The sequence below is a fragment of the Arvicola amphibius genome, chromosome 7, assembly GCF_903992535.2.
Source record: "Arvicola amphibius chromosome 7, mArvAmp1.2, whole genome shotgun sequence".
Taxonomy (NCBI): Eukaryota; Metazoa; Chordata; class Mammalia; order Rodentia; family Cricetidae; genus Arvicola; species Arvicola amphibius.
Genome location: NC_052053.1, coordinates 447630 through 469563, shown reverse-complemented (window position 1 = coordinate 469563; position 21934 = coordinate 447630). Strand labels below are relative to the sequence as shown.

Below are 21934 nucleotides of genomic sequence, written 5' to 3'. Positions count from 1 at the left end.
TAAAAAGAAACTATATGTCTAAGGTAAATATAGCCTAGGATAATGAATAAGGGAATGTTAGCACATTAAAGCTTAAAACCCCCAGAAAAACATACAATGGAAAAATGGAAGAAGTGAGGTAGCTGAATAAGCACAGCAAGGGTGAATATGAAGGGCTTAGAAAAGCATGACGTGAGATCTGATGGACACAGTTTTGATACAATAGACATTTATTCAGAATACAGAGATACACTCCTTAGGTACACTTCCCTGAACATGTGGGCAGATGGGAAAGCAAGGGACAACTTCTGATCTTTGAGCATCCTGAGATTGAATGACATTAACTTTCTTTATTAGTACTAAGTTCCTAATTTAAGGACAGAAACTTTAAAATCTGTATAAAATTGAGGACATTGGTTTTCATAGTCTGAAAGGAAACACCACATTTAATTGCTTTAAATTCCATATAATATTTGGTGGACAGTTAGACTATTTGTACTAAATTATCCTATGTGTCAAAATAACAAACCTAAAAGAGGAATAAAGTTGAAAGAGTAATATATTTTATCACTGGACCTTTTCAGGACCTTTTGAATATTTACTTATGTATTATTTATTAATTTCTGAAATTAATTTCAAAATAATCAAAAACCAAAATATTTGGTAGAGAAAAATGTCAATAGTAAGAAAGAATTATACACATTGGAGATATAATTTTTCTGAAAAGAAATGGAGGAGTAGATTGAAATAAATTAAAACAATAATTTAAAGAAAATGAATCATTGCTTAACAAAATTAACCAAATTCTGCACTTAAAGTATTGATAAAACAATTAAAGCATAATAATCCAAGAAAGCACAAAATGATAACACTACAAATATACAAACAAAAGTACTGAAAATTTCTCTACATATGGTAGTTGGTTAGAAATATACTTCCTCAGCATTTGAGAAAACATATAAGATACATGTGTATATCTTTTTACTCTTTAGAAAATTGGGAAGTTTGGAGTGTGATACCTGTAGCATATGTGCTATATAAGAGAACCAAAGGCCCGAATGAGTCATCTTCAAACATGGAATATGCAGAGACCAGTGCAGAGAACAATGCCTCCACAGTCAAACAATTCATCCTTCTGGGATTTTCTGACCTCCCCAACCTCCAGGGGTTTCTCTTTGGAATGTTCTCCATAGTTTACGTAATTATCCTAATTGGAAACAGCTTCATAATTGTGATCACTAGAATTGATCCAGCACTGCAGAAGCCTATGTATTTTTTCCTGGCAAACTTTTCTTCTCTGGAAATCTGTTATGTGTCAGTCACTCTTCCTAGGATTCTGTTCAACATGGGTACTCAGAATAGAAACATATCCAAGCTGGCCTGTGCCACACAAACATGCTTCTTCCTAATGCTGGGAGCCACTGAATGTTTCCTTCTGGCTGTGATGTCTTATGACCGCTATGTGGCCATCTGCAATCCCCTGCACTATCCCTTGGTCATGAACCCAACGAAATGCGTTCAGCTGGCTGCAGGCTCCTGGCTCAGCGGCATCCCAGTCCAGATAGGACAAACCTGTCAGATATTCTCTCTTCGTTTTTGCAGTTCTAACCAAATCAACCACTTCTTCTGTGACTTACCTCCCATTCTCAAGCTGGCCTGTGGAGACACTTCTATTAATGAGCTGTCTGTCTACTTGGTGGCTATCCTCTTTGCTGCCGTCCCCTTTATGTTGATACTTGCCTCTTATACCAAAATCATTGCCACTATTCTGAGGTTGCCAACAGCCACAGGACGAGCAAAAGCCTTCTCCACGTGTTCTTCCCATTTGCTTGTAGTGTTTTTGTTTTTTGGATCCGCTACTGTTACCTACTTGAGACCGAAGTCCACACATTCTCCAGGAACTGACAGACTGCTCTCTCTGCTCTACACCATTGTGACTCCCATGTTCAACCCCCTGATATACAGCCTTAGGAACAAGGATGTGATTGCTGCACTGAGAAAACTGTTACTTAGAAAATAACAGAATGGGTGTCTGCACTAATTTGTCTAAAGTACTTTGTTTAACTACCTGTGTTTCTGGGACACTCTTACCCTGGGTTCCATAGAGTAATGTCTCAAACTATGGCTACATGGCCTGCTGTAGCCCTGTTTGCTGATGTCTAAACAACGATCCATTTGTGGTGGGTTCTTAGGTTAGTAGGATCCTTATTTACATGGTGCAGATTTGCAGATTCTTTTTTATCTGTTTGTTTTTCCTACTAATTCATTTTTTTCCCACTGGCATTGCCTCTCCCACTGTTTCATATGGACACTTGTTTTATATGGACATCATTTTGAATGAAATGATGGGATTCCTTCGTGGTGTATTTTTTGTTTTGTTTCAATTTCTGTTTATTTTCTACCAATATCTAAAATCTTAAAATTACGATTGGCTGTTTGTGTGCCTTAACCTGTTGTGTCTGTTCACTGCATCTTCTTGATGTGCCATTACTATTGTGACTCTGAAATTTATCTTCTAGAAAAAAAGGACATCATAATGACAGAGAGGAAGCTATAATTTAAAATTTAACTGAATGTTTCAAAACCAAAGGAAACTTATTGTTTTATATTTGTTGTGTGTGTCTGTCTGTATAACATTTCCAGAAATATTCTCATTTAAGTGTGTAAATTTGCTTTATTTTTTTCAACAGCAAATATTTCCAGAATAAAAGTTTATTTGTTTATGTTGGAGGACAGTTCTATATCTACTACCAAATAACCATTATTAACTTCTAAACGTACAGTGCTTTATAACAGAAAAGCAACTAATCAGGCTTACTAAACCAGTGGTTTAGAGACTATAATGTCAAAGCAATGACTACAGGATAGTCTGATAATTCTAATTTCCAACTACAAGCATCATGCAGAATGCAGACAGGGAAAGGCTTGAATCTTCTAGCAGAGATGCTGTTATAATATCACAAATTATGTAATTCTCTTTTACAAATTAGTGTTAAGTTAGAGTGTGCTCTTTTAAAGATATAGGTTTGTAGCTCATTTTTTGTCAACTTTCCACAACTACTTTCAGTCATGTGATGTGTGGGGACATTGTGAGAAATGCCCTCCAATGTGGGAGTCTCTGGATGTGTCTGTGGGGCCTTTTCTTCATTTATTATTGATTTACGATGCTAAAGTCTGCTGTTAGCAGTGCTACCTTAGGCAGTTGGATATGGGCTTTATATTAGTAGGTTAACAAATCATAGGAAGTAAATTATTAGTGGAAATTTCTGGCTCAAAGTCCCTGCTTAACTTCCTACTTTAATTTGTTTGTTGATTATTTGCTAGATGAGCTGTCAGTCAAATATAACTTTTCCTTCCACATGTTCATTTGAATCATGTTCTTTATTACATCTACAAGAAGCAAACACACACAGTAGACAACGGCATTGGATAAAAGATATGCACAAAACCTTCATGTACTTATCTACCTAATTTCACTTTAAATAATGTTCCTAAGTGCTCATTTTCAACATAAGAGTCCAAGGTTTCCTTTATAGTTTGTTTCTATAGTGATAGTATTCTTAGTAAAAGCCTCATACATACTAACAAATTTATTTTGCTTGCCTGCCTACTTAATGTCTTTAAGTTCTGATTAGGCTGACTGTGTAAGTACAGTGCTTGCTTGTTTAGAGTAGAATTTTACTGCATGGTAAATGATGATATACATAGAATAAATGTCATTAAAATATAAACATAAAATTAAGAAAATGCATACTGAGAATATTGGCAAGTAGTTTTACAATGCGTATTGACAAATTGTTTACTTTAAAAAATTTGCTATGGAGATATAAAATATAGAAAACTAATGAATAAGACTGAACCTTATATAAAAGCATGTATTTTTTTTACAAAAGCAGACATATCCTATTTGCATTCATAACTATGGAGGTATGAATGAAGATAAAATCATTAGCATGCATTGTGCCTATATCACCAACAATTATCTTCTTTTTTTTCGAGACAGGGTTTCCCTGTAGTTTCTAGAGCCTATCCTGGAACTAGCTCTTGTAGACCAGGCTGGCCTCGAACTCAGAGATCCGCCTGCCTCTGCCTCCCGAGAGCTGGGATTAAAGGCGTGCGCCACCACCGACCAGCCAACAATTATCTTCTTACCGTTCCTTGGTGTCAGTGACACAGTGGTCCACATACGGAGCTCTGAAGGCACAAGTATAAAGCACTAACACACATTAGAACACATTCACAGATACCCATGCCAATTTTTGATTCTCTCAATATTCGTTTATTGTTGATGTTGTTGTTTTCAAGACAGGTTTTTCTCTGTATAGCAGCCCTTGCTGCCCTGAAACTTACTCTGCAGATCAGGGTGGCCTGGAACTCTGAGACCCACCTGCCCCTGCCTCCCACGTGCTGGGATTAAAGGGGTGTAATTCCACTGTTTGACAATATTCATTTTTCTTAATAATCACAAAACTGAAAAACAAAACAGAATGTGCTAAAAGGAACAGTCTTCATTTTGCTTTTCTCATTTCTTTTATATATCCTTATGATTCATTTTTAATGGAAAGACAAAAGTTTTCCTCTGTTAGAATGTAGCATGGGGAAAGTACCTATCCCCAGAGACAGAGACCATTTCCTATTTAAGCAGCACTGTGTACTTCACAATACAATACAGGCTTGAAAGTGTTATGCCATTAAACATAAGAGAAGTTTTTAAGCCTTAAAACCCAGGTTTACCTATCATTTTCTTACTAACCAATAAAGGTAAGATTCATATTTAACTTAGTTCTACAAACATAAGCTCGACTACATTTGGCTCATATCAAATATACGTGGAATTTTTCTCCCTTTTTTTAAAGACCGCAATGGCAGGGAATTGAGCAATGTAATTTAAAAGAATTTTGTATCTAATGCTTTTTATTTCAAATGTTTTAGCCTTTTTAGCTTTTCTAACATTTTATGATACTGATCAAAGAACAAAATATAAAATATGCTTTAGTATAAAAGGCAATATATCAAAGTTATCAATAAAGACAGCATCTTATGTGCTCATTTATATCAGTATGTTAGTCTATTTTATCCAATTAAAGTTATTATTTATCTTTTATGAAACTTTTATTTAGGCAGTTTATATATTTATTTGTTTCATGTGAATTAGTAGGAGATAATAGTTCATAAAATAATTGTACATTCTAAAATAATCAATAGTAAGCACCATTCAAATATATTGGCAAACAACTACAAAGTTTTCTAGCACTTAATAATTAAATCCTGTGAATTAACATGAAATTGACGATCATTATTAAATTTTCATGTGTCTTTAGTGATTTCTGCCAAGAAAATCCTCTCTTAATTTGTATTATTGTACCTGCCTTTTCAACCTTTATCTCCTTTTTTATAAATTTGATCAGAGACGTTTATACCCTGTGTAACAGTAGAGTAACCAGTCTTTCAATGGTGGCAGATAAATATGCATAAAATGATTGAATAAAACAAAGTGTTTACATTTACAAAATGTGAGGGGATTTCTTTTTTTTCAGTATTAACTGTGTCTCCTGAAAGTGTTCAAGAGTAAAACAATCGCTATAATTGCAAGGATTCTATAGAACGAGTCTTACAGGCACAGGGAACTCAGGAAATAGTAAGATAGCCGAATGCTTGCCCAAATTATATAAGCCCAGGGCTGCAACTGCACTATAAATGAAAAGCAAACTAAGTGCTATTTGGGTAGATTAGTGTAGTTCTAACATCTTTTCATATGTGGTTCTAAATAGTTATTACCATAATGAGAATAAAACTATGGAAAGTTTACAAATGAAAATATGTTCCCTCACCAAATCAGAAAACAGAACAAAAATAATGAAAAGGTTTTCTGCAGCTGTGCAAGTAGTGAAACCCTTCCTAACTCCTTTTAATACTTTGAAAACACCAGTAGATCCTAATTTCAAAATCTATTACATTGGGACTTTTGTATTGGTACATTTTCAGTCTTCTGTGATGAAGTTTTTGAGATACATCCAAGATGTATCTATTATCCAAGCAAATATAGCATACATAATGCTTAGAATCTATGATAAAATAAACAAATTTATTTTCTTTTTTAGTTGTTGTCTCAATAACTACTAATACAGTGAATTTAATAAAAGAAACAAAATTTAAATAATTCATAATTTATATTTAAAATATAGCCTCAGACTGTAGTTTTTGTCCTTGGAATCATTGTTTGCTAGGCTTTACTGTCAGTTCCCATTCATTGCATATATTCACTTACACCATTTTCAGAATATAACATTAAATTATCATTGAAGTGTATGTATTTGTTGAAAGTTTTTATAATTTTATTTTATTAAGGAGTACTTATTTTGTGCTATTTTATATTCCATATGAAAATTAAAAGTGCAAAAGAAAATATTTTTAACATTTGATCATCTTAAAAGGCTACTGAAGTGCCTCATTTTCATTTGGCATCAATATTTTGAATGTGAATTTTTGAATATAAGTCATTCACAGTCCTTAAATCATGGGTTGAGGTCAGGCACCTTTCTGTTGCCACTTTGTTCCTTTGTTTTTAGATAAATAAAAATATGTCAATCAGGTCAATAAATATTGAAAAGAATGACATAATTGAGAGATCCTGTAAGAGTAAAAAAACTCTAATTCATATACTTGCATCTGGTAACTACAGAGTCAAGGAAATTATGGAGAAAAGCATATATGCAAGCTAATGAATACAAATACACTAATCAGAGTAGATTTTTGGAAATTAGAGAAATGGGAAGAAAAGGGAAATGTTTGTCATAGGAGTATATTAATTTCAAATAAGGTAGTGGTTATATTGATATCATTTAGAAGAAATTTTAAAGGTTATCCATTTTCAACTAATTCATAGATTTTGTAAGAATAAAATAAAATTTAATAATTAGTGGTCTAGAGATAGAGGATAACAAAAGGACATGATGGAAAAGAGCATGCCAAGGTGATCATGTCTGTTTCCATACAAATCTATTCAATAGAGTAGATTGAGTAGAACAGAGTTTCTAGGCAAGATCGGCATCTTTGGGAGGTTGGGATTAGCTAGAAAATGCTCAGAATGAGCTGCTGTAATGCTGCTTTCCTGCTGTAGAATTATACATAGTAGAGGAATGTACGATCTACTTAGACCTACTTCTGTACCAAAGACACTAGTGAGACTATTCCAAACTCTCAAATTCCCTGGATAAGAAAATGATCTGACAGTCTTCACTACATCTTGAGTTTCTATTTGAACGTCATGTGAATATGAAACTGTGGCTAACATTTATGACTTCCAATTTCAAAAATCTTATACTGAACCAAAAACTCAAAATAGTAACAAGGGCCACACCATCTAATATTGCTGTTACAATTAACTAATTTCAGATTAAAATGATCCATAAATCGAACTATTGTGTCTTTAAGGATATTTAGTCATATATTAAAATGGCTCTTGAAATATTGATCATATAACAGCAATATAAGTAGAAATTTATAATCAGAAAAACATATTGATTATTAAAATAAATATAAGCAGAAATTGCATTTTCAGTTAAGAGAACAAAATTAACATATCATGGCTTACCACCCAAAACTAACCAAATAACAGAACATTTAGTGTTTGCGAATATCATCTATCTATCTATCTATCTATCTATCTATCTATCTATCTATCTATCTATCTATCTATCTATCTATCTATCTATCTTATCCATTTATCTATCTACCTATCTATACCCAGATATGTTTGCATGAACATATAAGCCTAGCACTGGGGGTTGAGGAGCAGAGACAGAGGATTCCTAGGCATGCTGCTCTGCTAATCCAGGAAAGTAAGTTAGTTACAGCTTCAGTGAGTAAAGCTGTGTCAGTAGAAAGGCGAAGAGCAACTGAAGAAGACAGGTTATGTCAATTTTAGGTTTCTACACACTCACAAAATCATATGCATATGATATATATATGCATATATATATGCATATATATATCACATCATGTACACATGCACATGATACTTATCCAAACAGAGCTAGCTGCGCAAAAAGTGACAGCACTCATAAAAGTCTCTTTATGTGTCTAGAGTACCTGGTATGTGCACGATAAGAGTGAGAGCTAATGTACTATAAATAGTAAGGAAACAACATATTGTCCATTTGGGGAATATATATTTAAAGCAAGAACTCTAGAAACCTAAGGGAAATTATGGGTAACTTGAAAAGTTAATCAAATCTTAATAAATAAAAATAATCTGGTAGAATATATATATATATATATAATATATATATATATATAGTATGACTTCAAGCAAAACAAAATTAATCTCATAAAACTTTGGAGCATGTACAAATCATAATTATTCTTTTTTTTTTTTTTTGGTTTTTCGAGACAGGGTTTCTCTGCAGCTTTAGAGCCTGTCCTGGAGCTAGCTCTTGTAGACCAGGCTGGTCTCAAACTCACAGAGATCCGCCTGCCTCTGCCTCCCGAGTGCTGGGATTAAAGGCGTGCGCCACCACCGCCCGGCTCATAATTATTCTTTATGGGAAGTGGAAAGTTTAGAATTGTGCTACCATTACTTTATAAGTGACAAAAAGAATCCATGGGCAAGGATATATTTTGTGTTTTTCCTTGAATCATCTCCATAGATGAAATACGCAGAAATCAGGGAAGAGCACAATGCTTCTACTGTGACACAGTTTTTCCTCCTGGGATTCTCTGACCTTCCAAACCTTCAAGGGCTTCTGTTTGGCATGTTCTCCATAATGTACTTTATTATCTTGATTGGAAACAGCTTCATAATTGTGATTACTAGAATTGATCCTGCACTACAGAAGCCCATGTATTTTTTTCTGGCAAATTTTTCTTCCCTGGAAATCTGTTATGTATCAGTAACTCTGCCGAGGATTTTGTTTAACATTGGTACTCAAGAGAGAAGCATTTCTGTGCTGAGCTGTGCCACACAAATGTGTTTCTTCCTTATGCTTGGAGCCACAGAATGCTTTCTCCTGGCTGTGATGTCCTATGACCGCTATGTGGCTATCTGCAGGCCTCTGAACTATCAACTCATCATGAACCCAACAAAATGCATTCAATTGGCAGCAGGCTCCTGGCTCGGCGGCATCCCAGTCCAGATAGGACAAACCTGTCAGATATTTTCCCTGAATTTTTGCAATTCTAATCAAATCAACCACTTCTTCTGTGACTTACCTCCCATTCTGAAACTGGCCTGTGGGGATACTTCAGTGAATGAGCTGTCTGTCTATTTAGTGGCTATGATGTTTGTTGCTTTCCCCTTTATGTTGATACTTGCCTCTTATACCAAAATCATTGCCACTATTCTGAGATTGCCAACAGCCACAGGAAGGGCAAAAGCCTTCTCCACATGTTCTTCTCACTTGCTTGTGGTGTTTTTATTTTTTGGGTCAGCTACTGTTACCTACTTGAGACCGAAGTCCACTCATTCTCCAGGAATTGACAAACTACTCTCTCTATTCTACACCATTGTGACTCCCATGTTCAACCCCCTGATATACAGCCTCAGGAACAAGGATGTGATTGCTGCATTGAGAAAACTGTTACTTATAAGATAGAACCTAGAGCTTTGGAATAAATGTTTAATTGCTTCTTACATAATTACTTGAGAAATTGGTTAAAATTTATTCATTCCTTAAAAATACTAATCACTTTATTTCTCAGAAGTTCCTTTGTCATTTTGAATAATAGTTTGATTCATATTCTTCTTTGAAATATCTTTTACATATTAATCTGTCCACATTTAACAAAATATAAAAAGAACATGGTATTTTAATGTGAATTTACAATGTGAATTACATATTCTATTGTAAAATTTTGAACAATAATACATGTTTTAGAAATGTGTGATAACTGAACAGAGAGATTATATACCTAATTTAATATACCATTATCCAATTTTTTGACATTTTCTCATTCAGTTTTCAACAATATGTGTTGAATGAATTGTTATATGAGATAAATAGAAATTTACTATTACTATTCTGTGTCTAAGAGCTCTGACAACCACTGGCTATGCCACATCTTACACATGAAATAACTTTTCAGTCCATTAAGAATATGTGTAGAGTTCAGTTATCTCTATCATAAAAGCTATTTTTTGTTCCCATGTGCTTTTGGACAGTGCACACAGATCTTGATGATATATTTATCACATTTAACTTCTATCAGTTCTTTCCAAATTTCTGACATTTTAATAACCATGGTTTTCAATGAAATTCACAGTAAGAAATCCTGAAATCTAGTATATGAAAAATAAAGGCGATTAGTAAAAAGGCATGTGATAATATGGCTTACTGCATAAAAGAGCATCCTTTGCAATGTATATCCTGAGTTTCAATACACATCTCCTAGTTAAAAATATGGGAGGGTCATAGATGTGTCTGTAGCTCCTGTACTGTGGGAAACAGATAAGAGCATGGCTAGATCTTGTTTTTGGACAGTCTATTTCCAATTATGTGAAAGAAGAAAATAGTATGGAGAGCTATACGGCAGGACACTAAACATTCTCCTGTAGCCTCGGTGAGAAGACAGTCATGCACTATGATAAGCATGATTCAACACCTCACATATGCAAGCACATATAAGCACATTCATGTATGGTCATAAGCCACATTTTTGGGGTGACTTCTGCCACTCTTCTAGCTACTGTGGTTTCATACATTCCAAGGTAGGAGTGTGAGGATTAGAATTATTACGCAAAAGGAACAAAGATAGAGGAGAAATAAGAGACAGACAGAGAGGATAACATTGGGAGGGACATCCAGTATATATTGAAAGATGCCCACATTTAATTTCCATTTGGTTAAATATCATGACCCCAAAGGATAGGAATAAGTTTTTTAAAAAACTGCGTTAACATAATACAAGGAAATGAACAGACCAGCTGAAGAATTACAAGCTACATTTTCAGTTAAACATTCTGTTGCCAGAATAAGACAAGTAACACTCACACCCTAGACCAAAACATTCTGTAGGCAAACCATAGTTATCTCCCTAAGAGAGTAAGAACCTAGTTGGGCCCTTAGCTTTTTGCTTAAGGTAGAAACCTGTCTACTTCCTAATACCTGAAATATCAGGGCTGGATATTAGCCACACCTGTTGACAACAACCTTGAAGTAACAGAAGTTACATTCTAAAAAAGACTGTAAATGAATTAACATCATTTTTATAGTTTGAATAATTAATAACAATTTCTTTCCTCAAAGGTTATTTAGTTGTCTAAATCATTTTGTTTTAATATCCACAGTTTGAGAATTTGTCTTACCATTTTTAAAATAAATATTTATGTTTGTTTGATTTTGCAAGATATTATATTCTCTACCTCAAAAATGTCTCTCTGTTCATTCATCTGAGGGCTTAGGAATCCCTTCACATCAGCTATCTTTTGAATGTGTACCTAAAACATTTATTCCTGGTTGGTATTACAATTTCATCCTGAGCTCTGCCACAATAGGTCCTGCATGAAGTATCACTACTAGTTCCTCCTACCTTGCCATGGTTATTTTAGTGTCTTCTCAATGAGTAATGAAGTTTACCAAATGTCATTTGCTCTCATAGTACAATAAGAGACAATCTGATCAAGAATGATTATCTAAGGACCATCAAAATTAGTAAAAGTCACTATTTGGTGAATAGCATGTATATGTGTTGTAGAGAGACCTAACAAATTCATCTCCAGTGAATATACTCTTTAAAATAACTTTTATTTAGTTTTTTGCAATACATTTACATCTTATTGTTTTCTCATTCATTGAAGATTCCTAAATTTTCTAGATATTAGGTGCTGTTGTCACTCTAAGGCCTGAAGTTGAGTATGTATGGACTCCTTTCTCAAGGATTTTCTACTGAAGCAACTTGACTTCATATAGATGCTCATTAGTCCTATTAAAGTATATTTTCTTTGTTAAAACTATAGCACAGGTAACCCTGCAAATACCAGGGCACAGAATCTATTATAGTATACTGGCTGGAGACAAAACACATGCTTACAAACAGTCTACTATCAACTAAGGCTATACATATTATCCTCGTAATAGACAATATCACAGCCATACATTTTACGAAATTAGGTAATTATGATCAAGGTGACAATTTTGTATTATTTCTCACAGTGTTTCTCAATAACTGTCCATATCTAGGAAACAAACCACACCATACTTTTAATTCCATTGGGGGCCCAATTTACAGGTCAAATTGGATTAAGCATTATCTAGGAAGAAATAAAACTAGCAAATAATCAAACACCAATGACGTCATCTGATGTGGAAATTTAGATCCTTAAAGAGAATTCTCATGGGGACAGAGCTGCTTTTATTTGAGGAGAACTTTATGGTTGTCAGAAACAGACTTTCTTTACAGGAGACTAAAAAGCTTTAATGGCACAAGTGTTTCCATTTGATATAAATGAGACAACAAAATCATGGTGATAAAAAGTCAAAATTAATGACCATAAGAAGGTAAGTATTACTTATCTTATTCTGATATCCATTGTAGTTCAATATGATTTAATTCAAAATTTGTATATATTTTATGAAATAATTTATATTTAATGCATTTTATCAATAAATATAATTAATATTGTGATTGTTATACTAAGCACAGATGTTGAACCATTTCAGTTAAAAATAACTTTTCACCATTGATAACTTTGATAAACATATAAAGTTTATGTAGGAAACTATTTTGAAGCAACACATTTTAACAAATTAACAACAAAAATGCATATTTATTTTTTAGGTCTTAATCATATTTTCATAAGAAGTTTTATAACTTATAGAATAGATTTATAAGACTGAGAACTCCAAGACTCATTGATTTTATTTATTTGATAATCATAATGAATTCATGAAAATCAAGATTTTATAAAATAATAAAAAGTATTTTAGCTTCAATGTAGTTATTTAAAGTCTTTAAAGGAATTATAGTATGTATGCCTAGCAAATACACTCTGAAAAGTTTATGAATCTTCTGACCTTTGGATGACTTAGATTACTGTTACAAATTCTTTTAAGTCTTTGCATTTATTCAGACAAAAGAGACTTATAAAAGAAATACCCTCGAATCAATTTTATTACTGCAATCTTATTATAAATTAAACATTTGCTAAAACTACAAATATTATTTGAATAGTGGTCAATGAGTAAATTCTACCCATTTATAGCTTAATCTCCTTGAGAGCAGAAGACACAGCAATGTCCAGAATGTAATTCAGTAACTAGAGTTAGTATTACATAACTTTAAATAGTAGTGTAAGGAGGTCAGGAAATATTTGTTAGGAGTAGCCATATTAATCATTGCCACTTTATATGGGAAAATTTTATTGTTCTTTTTCTCTGTATCATCAGCTTCTTATACTTGAGAATGAGTATTTCCTTTAAACAGAATCTGTTTAACTCAAAGCTGAACTGCATAATGAGCATCAGATGGAGCTGAGAGCAATCCAATAAAAATATAGATGACTGAAGAAGTAAATTATTTTCCTCTTACCTTATTTAAGATCAGTCAGACAAAGTTCATACCAAAGCATAAAGAAAGCAACAAAGGCCCTCATGTGGAATCCTGATAATGGAACCTGTTAAGGAGAAGTGAAAGAAAGGCAAAAAGGTAAAACCAGACCCAATGGCTGCATCACCTTCAAACACACTTTAAAGGTTTCATTAAAATCTTATCATTGTAGGGGAAATGACACTCATTTCAAAAAAAAAATTTCAGCCGGGCGGTGGTGGCGCACGCCTTTAATCCCAGCACTCGGGAGGCAGAGGCAGGCGGATCTCTGTGAGTTCGAGGCCAGCCTGGTCTACAAGAGCTAGTTCCAGGACAGGCTCTAAAAAAGCTGCAGAGAAACCCTGTCTCGAAAAACCAAAAAAAAAAAAAAAAAAAAAAAAAAAAAAAAAAAAAAAAAAAAAAAAAAAAAAAAAAAGAAGAGATTCAAAGACTGTCTTTTTGACGAGATTTTGATTAAAACATTTGGAATAAAACAATTAGAAAATGTAGAAGAATTAAATGTAGTATTTGAAAGTAGTATAAGTAATATTTGTAGAATGAAGAATGACATGTCTGTGTCAAGTGATTTTTACTTTTTGTCTATAATAACTTATGTGAGTCACACAATAATCCTAAGAGTTTTATAACTCTTATGTCATGGATAGCTTAATGTATTGTGGCCAAATGTTATACAATATTGTGTAATATATGTTACACAATAGGAAAAAGTGGAATAAAAATTCAGCTACAACACATATTATATATTGATGATTCTGCTACTACAGCTTTAGTCCTAGACAATGCATGCCCAAGTCATAGTTTTGCAGAGAGTCAGAGATCATCTCAGGTGGAATTTCCTAGGAACTGTCTTCTTTGGAGTTGTAAATGTAGAAAATCAGCACCTACAATAAATGAGAATCCCTTTTGGCAGCATGAAAATATTCTCTTTGACCATACAAAAGTCCTAACTCTCAAACAAGAAGATTTGAATAAAAATTATTTTCAGCAACCTAAATAAATAAGATCATCAATGAACTTTAAGTAAGTAGTGTGATGAATGCCTGGAATATAATAGTTCACCAATATAAAATATCTAGATGTTTATATAAGTAGAGAAAAATAGAAAATAGTCTCTTTTAGTTAATAAGCAATCATTTCTACTCTTACAAATAAAACTGATTAAGGATGGTTTTATTATCTCACCTACAAGAAATAGAAAAGTTAAAAATGAAATCAAAGTCCTGTGAAGAAAGTTTACTATGAGGAGAAATCATAAAACACTATTAAAGTTTACCAGATTTTAGGATCACTATAAATCTTTTTATAAAGTGAATTTAAAAATGTTTATCTGAATATTTTGCTTGGGGAATTTTAAAATTGTGATGGGGTACAGAATCCTGAGAGTTTAACCGAACAGTCTATGGCTTTGCCTCATGTGAGCCCAGATTCTACACCTGGGCCCTCTACACTCAGCACCCTCTTTCCTCCCCTGCACGCCTACCTTCCTCCTGCTAAGAAATGTGTTATAATCAGAATTATGTGAATGAAATCTTCTAAAACCACTACTTATTATAATTCAAAATGATGCTTCTTTTAACCGTGGTATGTCAAATGATTATGGCATGATTGATACATTGCTTGTCATTATAAAGTGAAAATGAGGTAAATATGTACAAATAAGTCATAAAATGAAAGAAATGCTTGAAATAAATAAATAAAATAAATAGAAGTACTCAAACTAGCTAAAAGGGAGAACACTGAAAGTTTTAATCATAGACTATCACAATAAAATGTTTGAAGAAATAGATAAATAATAATGTGTTAAGGCATTGGTGTGTACAATTTTATATTTGCCCATATTTTAGTCTTTTTATGGATATTTGCTTTTGTTTTTATTAGATATATTCTGACTCTGGTTTCCTGTCCCTGAAATTTGTCCCAACAAAATACACATTCCTTTATTTATATCATTAGAAAACAACAAACCTATAGCAAATAATAAGAAAATAAAATATGAAAACTAAAAACAAACAAACTGGAATAGAATAAAGCAAACAACCAGAAAAATAGAGTAAAAGATAAACATAAGAAGTACATATCATACAGACACACATATTCTCACACACAGAAATTCCACAAAACACAAAACCAGAATCCAAAATATATTTAAAAGATTTGTTAGGTTGCAAAAAAAAAGAAAAAAAGAAAAAGAAAAGGACGTACAAATTATTAAAAAGCAAATAACCTCCCAAAATGTCATTGGGTTTGTTTTGTGTTGTTCATGCACTGTTGGGCATGAGATATGGTATTAAGAGTGGCTTGTGTGCCCTGTGTTTCTGGATTGGAGAAAAATAATTGTTCTTTTTCCAGTGGTTATCAATTGGAGACAGAATGTGGTTAGAGAGGAAACAGAAAGACAATTATCACATGTACTCACTCATAAGTGGTTTTATAACTTAAAGAAAAAATCCAGCCCACAAATCACAATCTCAGAGAACCTAGACAACAATTAAAACCCTAAGAGAGACATACATAGTAAATATTTTTAAAGTTATATTATGAAAATATCAATGATGTTTTGTTTTAGAAATCTAACAGAATTAATAAGAATAACAAAACCATTTTCTTTCTAATGTTTTTTAGTTCCACATTATATGTATAAGTTTTTTGCCAGGTTATATACATCTCAAATCATCCAGCCTGAGCGTGAGTTAGAAAGAGTATTGAGCTGACAAGTTGGTGCTGGTAATCAAACCAGGGTAATTTTAAGGAAAAACCAGTGTTTTTAACTGCTCAGCTCACCCTCCAGCCCACTTGTCAGGATGTATAACTAACGCTATCAGAGATAATGCAAATGAATCTGTTATTGTATTTATCAGAAGTAGCTTCCAATAATGTTGAGGTTTCTGCTGTGTTTACAGCATAGCTTAGTATACCCTGAATTATGGACCTAGGCAGACTTACATTAAGTTTTAAGAAATTTTAGGGAATATATACAGCAATAATGAAAAAGTTATAATATGCTAAAGCTAAAATTATAAGCAAAAGTTCCTTTATGGTAGACACTACTGATCAGATAATAAAAATTAATCTGGGTGAATTTATATTAAGATAAAAGACTTTTTCCCCAATGGGAAAGTAAACAGCCATGCTGACTGAATCTACTTCACAGATGAACCACCGTCAAAAACCACAAGGAGGAAATCTGACCAATCTGAAGGAATTTGTTCTTCTGGGATTCTCAGATGTTCCTCATCTCCAGTGGTTTCTGTTTGGACTGCTGATTGTCATGTATTTCTTTATCCTACTGGGCAACGGCACCATTGTGCTAATCACAAGGCTGGACTCTGCTCTTCAGACCCCCATGTATTTTTTTCTTGGCAACTTTTCCTTCTTAGAGATGTGCTATGTATCAATTACTCTTCCCAGAATGGTCTTCAACCTTGGGACCCAGAGAAGAACCATCTCTTTCATTGCCTGTGCTGCACAAATGTGCTGCACTCTTGTCCTGGGGGCTGCAGAGTGCTTCTTCCTGGCCGTCATGGCCTATGACCGCTATGTGGCCATCTGCAAACCCCTGCACTATGCTCTGATCATGAACCAGAGAGTTTGCTCTCAGCTGGTGACTGGCTCCTGGATCAGTGGAATTCCAGCACAGATAGGGCAGACATCACAGATTTTTTCTCTTTCGTTTTGTGGCTCCAACCAAATCAACCACTTCTTCTGTGACATACCCCCAGTACTTCACCTGGCCTGTGGGGACATCTTTGTGAATGAGATGATGGTTTTCCTAGGTGCTGTGATATTTGCACTGATTCCTTTCCTGTTAATAGTCTTTTCCTACAGTAAAATCATCTCTACAGTGCTGAAGTTGCCATCAGCCACCAGTCAGGCCAAAGCCTTCTCCACCTGCTCATCTCATCTTGCAGTTGTGATGTTATTTTATGGATCAGCAATGGTTACATATTTTAGATCCAATACGAGTCATTCGGGTGGAACTGACAAAGTGCTTTCTCTTTTCTATACTGTTGTGACTCCCATGTTTAATCCCATTATATACAGTCTAAGAAACAAGGATGTAACATTAGCACTAAGAAAATTATTATGCAAACACTCTACTAAAATATAACATGACTTATCTGAAGATATGGCTTTCTATGTGTCTGTAAGTTTGCAAAGATATCTCTTTTAATTATCTATCTTAACTTTTCTATGCTAGTGATTACCACTAAATAATTTTTGTAGTGTTGAGAGAAATTTATCTCTTATGTATATCTCTTAAAGTCTAGGTTGTGATTTACCTATTACTAAATTATATACACTTATTTTACATGTGTATTTATTGTTGACTATCATTACAAAACATTTGATACAATTGATATAACTCAATATATTTTATCACATATTCTGATATACTATGTTAATTCCTATTTACCTCTTTACATATTGACATACAATGATTTTTATTTTTAATTTTATTTTTTTGCTATTTTAAAATTCTTTAATACATACTGTATTTGGAACAGTAAACATAAAAAGTAAATGTGAATGTCAGAGAAAACCAAACACCCAATGAAAGAAATCACTTTACCTAAAGAAATGCAAACCCATCTGATTAGATTTTTAATATAAAAAGGCTCTAAATGCTATCAGAATAACCTGCAGATTTATATAAAAGGTAAAAATGCATCCCTGATTATTTGTGTGTTCTTTGTTTTTTTTCCTCATTTATTTATTAAAGATTTCCATCTCCTCCCCTCCTCCTCCCCCTTCCCTCCCCTCCCTTCCACCCATACCCCCACTCTCTCCCTCTCCAGGCCAAGAGGCCATCAGTGTTCCCTTCACTATGTTAAGTCCAAGGTCCTCCCAACTCCCCCTAAGTCCAGGAAGGTGAGCAACCAAGCTGACAAGGCTCACAATGAGCCCGTCCATGCTGAAGCGTCCAAGCCCATTGCCGTTGTCCTTGGTTTCTCAGTCCTCCTCCACGGTCAACCACATTCAGAGAGTCTGGTTTGGTCCCCTGTTCCATCAGTCCCATTCCAACTGGACTTGGTGGTCTCCCATTAGTTCTGTCCCACCATCTCAATGGGTGAACGCACCCCTCACGGTCCTGACTTCCTTGCTTATGATCTCCCTCCTTTTGCTCCTCATCAGGTCCTTGGGAGCTCAGTCCGGTGCTCCAATGTGCGGCTCTGTCATTTTCTCCATACAACGCCAGGTGAAGGTTCTATGGTGATATGCAAGATATTCATGAGTATGGTAATAGGATCTGGACATTTATGGCTCCCTCTCCTCAGCTGCCCAAGGAACTAGCTGGGGGCATCTTCCTGGATACCTGGGAACCCCTCTAGAGACAAGTCTGGGGAGAGAAAAGTGTGAAGTGGAGGATGGGGAGAGCTTGGGGGAATAGGATGGTTGGGATATAGAAAGGGTGGATATGGGAACAAGGAATTATATATCTTAATTAAGGGAGCCATTCTAGGGTTGGCAGAGACTTGTGTGCTCTTTGTGATATAGTTCTTGCTGGCTTCCTATATTTCTTTTTCTGTTTCTTTTTTTTTTTCTTTTTTGTTACAGTGTTTCTCTTTGTGACAGCCTGTCTATCCAGGAACTCTCTTAGTAGACCAGGCTGGCCTTGAGCTCACAGATATCCACTGACCTGTACCTTTTGAATGAATAGTGGGATGTAAAGCACAAGTCACCCCTGCCCTGTTATCTCCTGATCTAATAAATGTTTGTTTGACATAGCTGGAGATACAGTAAGGGATGAGGAAAGGAAGAATGTGGGAAGGTATTAAAAACACAAATAAAGGGACTGGAGAGATGGCTCTGAGGTTAAGTGCACTGGATGCTCTTCTAGGGGTTTGAATTCAATTCTCAGTTACCACATGGCAGCTCATAGCTATCTGTAATGAATTCTACTGCCTCTATTTGGGGCCCTCTTCTGGCACACAGTTATGTATGCAGGCAGAAAGTGGTATATGTAATAAAGACATTTTTGTAAAAAGGTGTATCAAATTAATCATTGGAAAATACTTGGACATGACATTTATCAATATTCCTTGGTAAAGAATGAAATCTACATATAATTTTTTCTATCAATTTAGCAGTAATCTCTGTAGGAGCTAACATGAATGGGTCATGCCACATTCAAAATGAAAAGCACAAATACAGTATCTTAACTGCTCTGAAAATAAAAAAATTGCAACTGTAGTCACGTGAGACGCACAGGTGGAGAAAGCTTTAACTCTCCCCTCAGCAGAGCAGACCTTCAAGACTGATGACATGGTATAACAATAAGAGATAAGGAGTCCTGGGGCCTTGCAGTGATGGCTAATGCACTTAATCCCAGCACTGAGGAGGCAGAGGCAGGCAGATCTTTGTGAGTTTGAGACCAGCTTGCTCTGCAATAGCTAGTTCTAGGATAAGCTCCAAAGCTACAGAGAAGCTATGTCTTGGGGAGAAAAAAGGACAAAGACAAGGAGTCCTAAAATGGTGCTTATTTTAATAATCCCCCAATTTGTGAATACTGTTAACACATTGTCCTATATATCTGAGCAAAATATTAACAGAACTAGAGGTATATCACAGAAAAAAATGGTTGATCTCATTGGACTCGCAGAAACACAAGCAAAAGACAAGGGTAGAATGTATCAAAGCACGTGCTGTTTCCATCAGCTGAAAACAGCCATGAGCATAAAACACACCCTATTTGACATGTTTACTGTGTAGATTAAGAAGTTGCTGATGAAGGTTCTATGGTGATATGCAAGATATTCATCAGTATGGCTATAGGATAGGGCCATTTCAGGCTCCCTCTCCTCAGCTGCCCAAGGATCTAGCTGGGGACATCTCCATGGACACCTGGGAACACCACTAGAGTCAAGACTCTTGCCAACCCTAAAATGGCTCCCTTTATTAAGATATATACTTCCCTGCTCCCATATCCACCCTTCCTCCATCCCAACCATCCCATTCCCCCAAGCTCTCCCCATCCTCCCCTTATCAATTTTTCTCCCCATCTCCCCTTACCCCCCCCCCCCCCCCACCCCCAAGTTTCCAATTTTTTGCCTGGCAATCTTGTCTCCTTCCAATATCCAGGAGGATAAATATATGTTTTTATTTTGGTTCACCTTCTTATTTAGCTTCACTAGGATCACGTATTTTAGGCTCAATGTCTTTTATTTATGGCTAGAATCCACCTATGAGTGAGTACATACCGTATTCATCTTTTTGGGTCTGGATCACCACACTCAGGATAGTGTTTTCTATTTGCATCCATTTGCATGCAAAATTCAAGATGTCATTGTTTTTTACCACTGAGTAGTACTCAAATGCTAGAGACAGACACCCACAATGGAGCACTGGACTGAGCTCCCAAGGTCCAAATGAGGAGCAGAAGGAGGGAGAACATGAGCAAGGAAGTCAAGACCACGAGGGGTGTGCCCACCCACTGAGACGGTAGGGCTGATCTACTGGGAGCTCACCAAGGCCAGCTGGACTGGGAATAATATAGCATTTGATTAAACCGGACTCTCTGAACGTGGCTGACAAGGAGGGCTGACTGAGAAGCCAAGGACAATGGCACTGGGTTTTGATCCTACTGCATGTACTGGCTTTGTGGGGGCCTAGTCTGTTTGGATGCTCACCTTCCTAGACCTGGAGAGAGAGGGGAGGACCTTGGACTTCCCACAGGGCAGGGAACCCTGACTGCTCTTTGGACAGGAGAGGGAGAGGGAGGGGGGAAGAAGAGGGGAAATAGGAGGAGGGGAGGAGTTGGAAAATTTTAATTAAAAATAACTAAATTTTTTTAAAAAGTTTCTCATGGCCTAGTACCTATCATAGTCCATCATTGCCAGTAGTAGACACTGAGAATCAGTAAAGTCACAGAGGGTGAAGAAATAAAAAACTCAGTCAACCACGAAAATTGATTTCTTTCAAGCTAGAAGATTCACCAGCATCTTAGTCCAGTTGCTGTGGAATACCAGAGGTCACAGAAGGACAGGTAGCTAAGGAAGAACTACATGGGTAGGTGTAGTTGAGAGTCCATTCTAATTAAAATGATCATCCCAAGATTTGCCAGAACATTAATAATACAAACAAATAGGGATGTGGTGAAGAGGGTCACTTTCAGGTCATGATTATTAGTAACTCCCTTGAAAATGAATTCATCCAGAGAAGAACAATTTTCTTTGTCCATTCTAGAATAAACTTTGAAAATTAAAAAAATATTTATCCATAATACTTCTATTACACAGGGCATTATTTTATTTTTAATTTATTTTAATTCTCAGGAACACATATAATTATACTTCAATCTTCAAATAAGATTGCATTATTTAATTTTAAAAATATATCTGATATAACAATCAATAAACTCTGGAATCTATATGGTGTTTTGAGAAATATTGCTTTCTACATATTAGTTTTCCTT

The 21934-nt window shown here is 35.0% G+C and overlaps 3 protein-coding genes and 1 pseudogene across 3 annotated transcripts; 3 read left to right on the top strand and 1 right to left on the bottom strand.

Moving 5' to 3' along the window:
- Nucleotides 1–1054: 1054 nt before the first annotated feature.
- LOC119819260 (olfactory receptor 10AG1-like) lies at nt 1055–1999 on the top strand. The gene has a single exon (XM_038337362.1). The coding sequence runs from the start codon at nt 1055–1057 to the stop codon at nt 1997–1999; it is 945 nt and encodes a 314-aa protein (XP_038193290.1).
- A 4498-nt stretch (nt 2000–6497) lies between these two features.
- Nucleotides 6498–9572, top strand: LOC119819245 (olfactory receptor 10AG1-like). The gene is made up of 2 exons (XM_038337338.1): nt 6498–6506; nt 8628–9572. Exon 2 carries the CDS (start codon nt 8628–8630, stop codon nt 9570–9572), a length of 945 nt encoding a protein of 314 aa, XP_038193266.1. The 5' UTR covers nt 6498–6506.
- A 7100-nt stretch (nt 9573–16672) lies between these two features.
- Nucleotides 16673–17629, top strand: LOC119819281 (olfactory receptor 10AG1-like). Its single transcript, XM_038337402.1, has one exon. It carries the CDS (start codon nt 16673–16675, stop codon nt 17627–17629), a length of 957 nt encoding a protein of 318 aa, XP_038193330.1.
- Nucleotides 17630–19625: 1996 nt separating this feature from the next.
- LOC119818785 lies at nt 19626–21700 on the bottom strand (annotated as a pseudogene).
- Between the last annotated feature and the right edge of the window lie 234 nt (nt 21701–21934).

Coding starts and splice junctions, on each gene's coding strand:
- LOC119819260 (XM_038337362.1), top strand. CDS start 1,055: ATGGAATATGCAGAGACCAGTGCAGAGAACAATGCCTCCACAGTCAAA.
- LOC119819245 (XM_038337338.1), top strand. CDS start 8,628: ATGAAATACGCAGAAATCAGGGAAGAGCACAATGCTTCTACTGTGACA.
- LOC119819281 (XM_038337402.1), top strand. CDS start 16,673: ATGAACCACCGTCAAAAACCACAAGGAGGAAATCTGACCAATCTGAAG.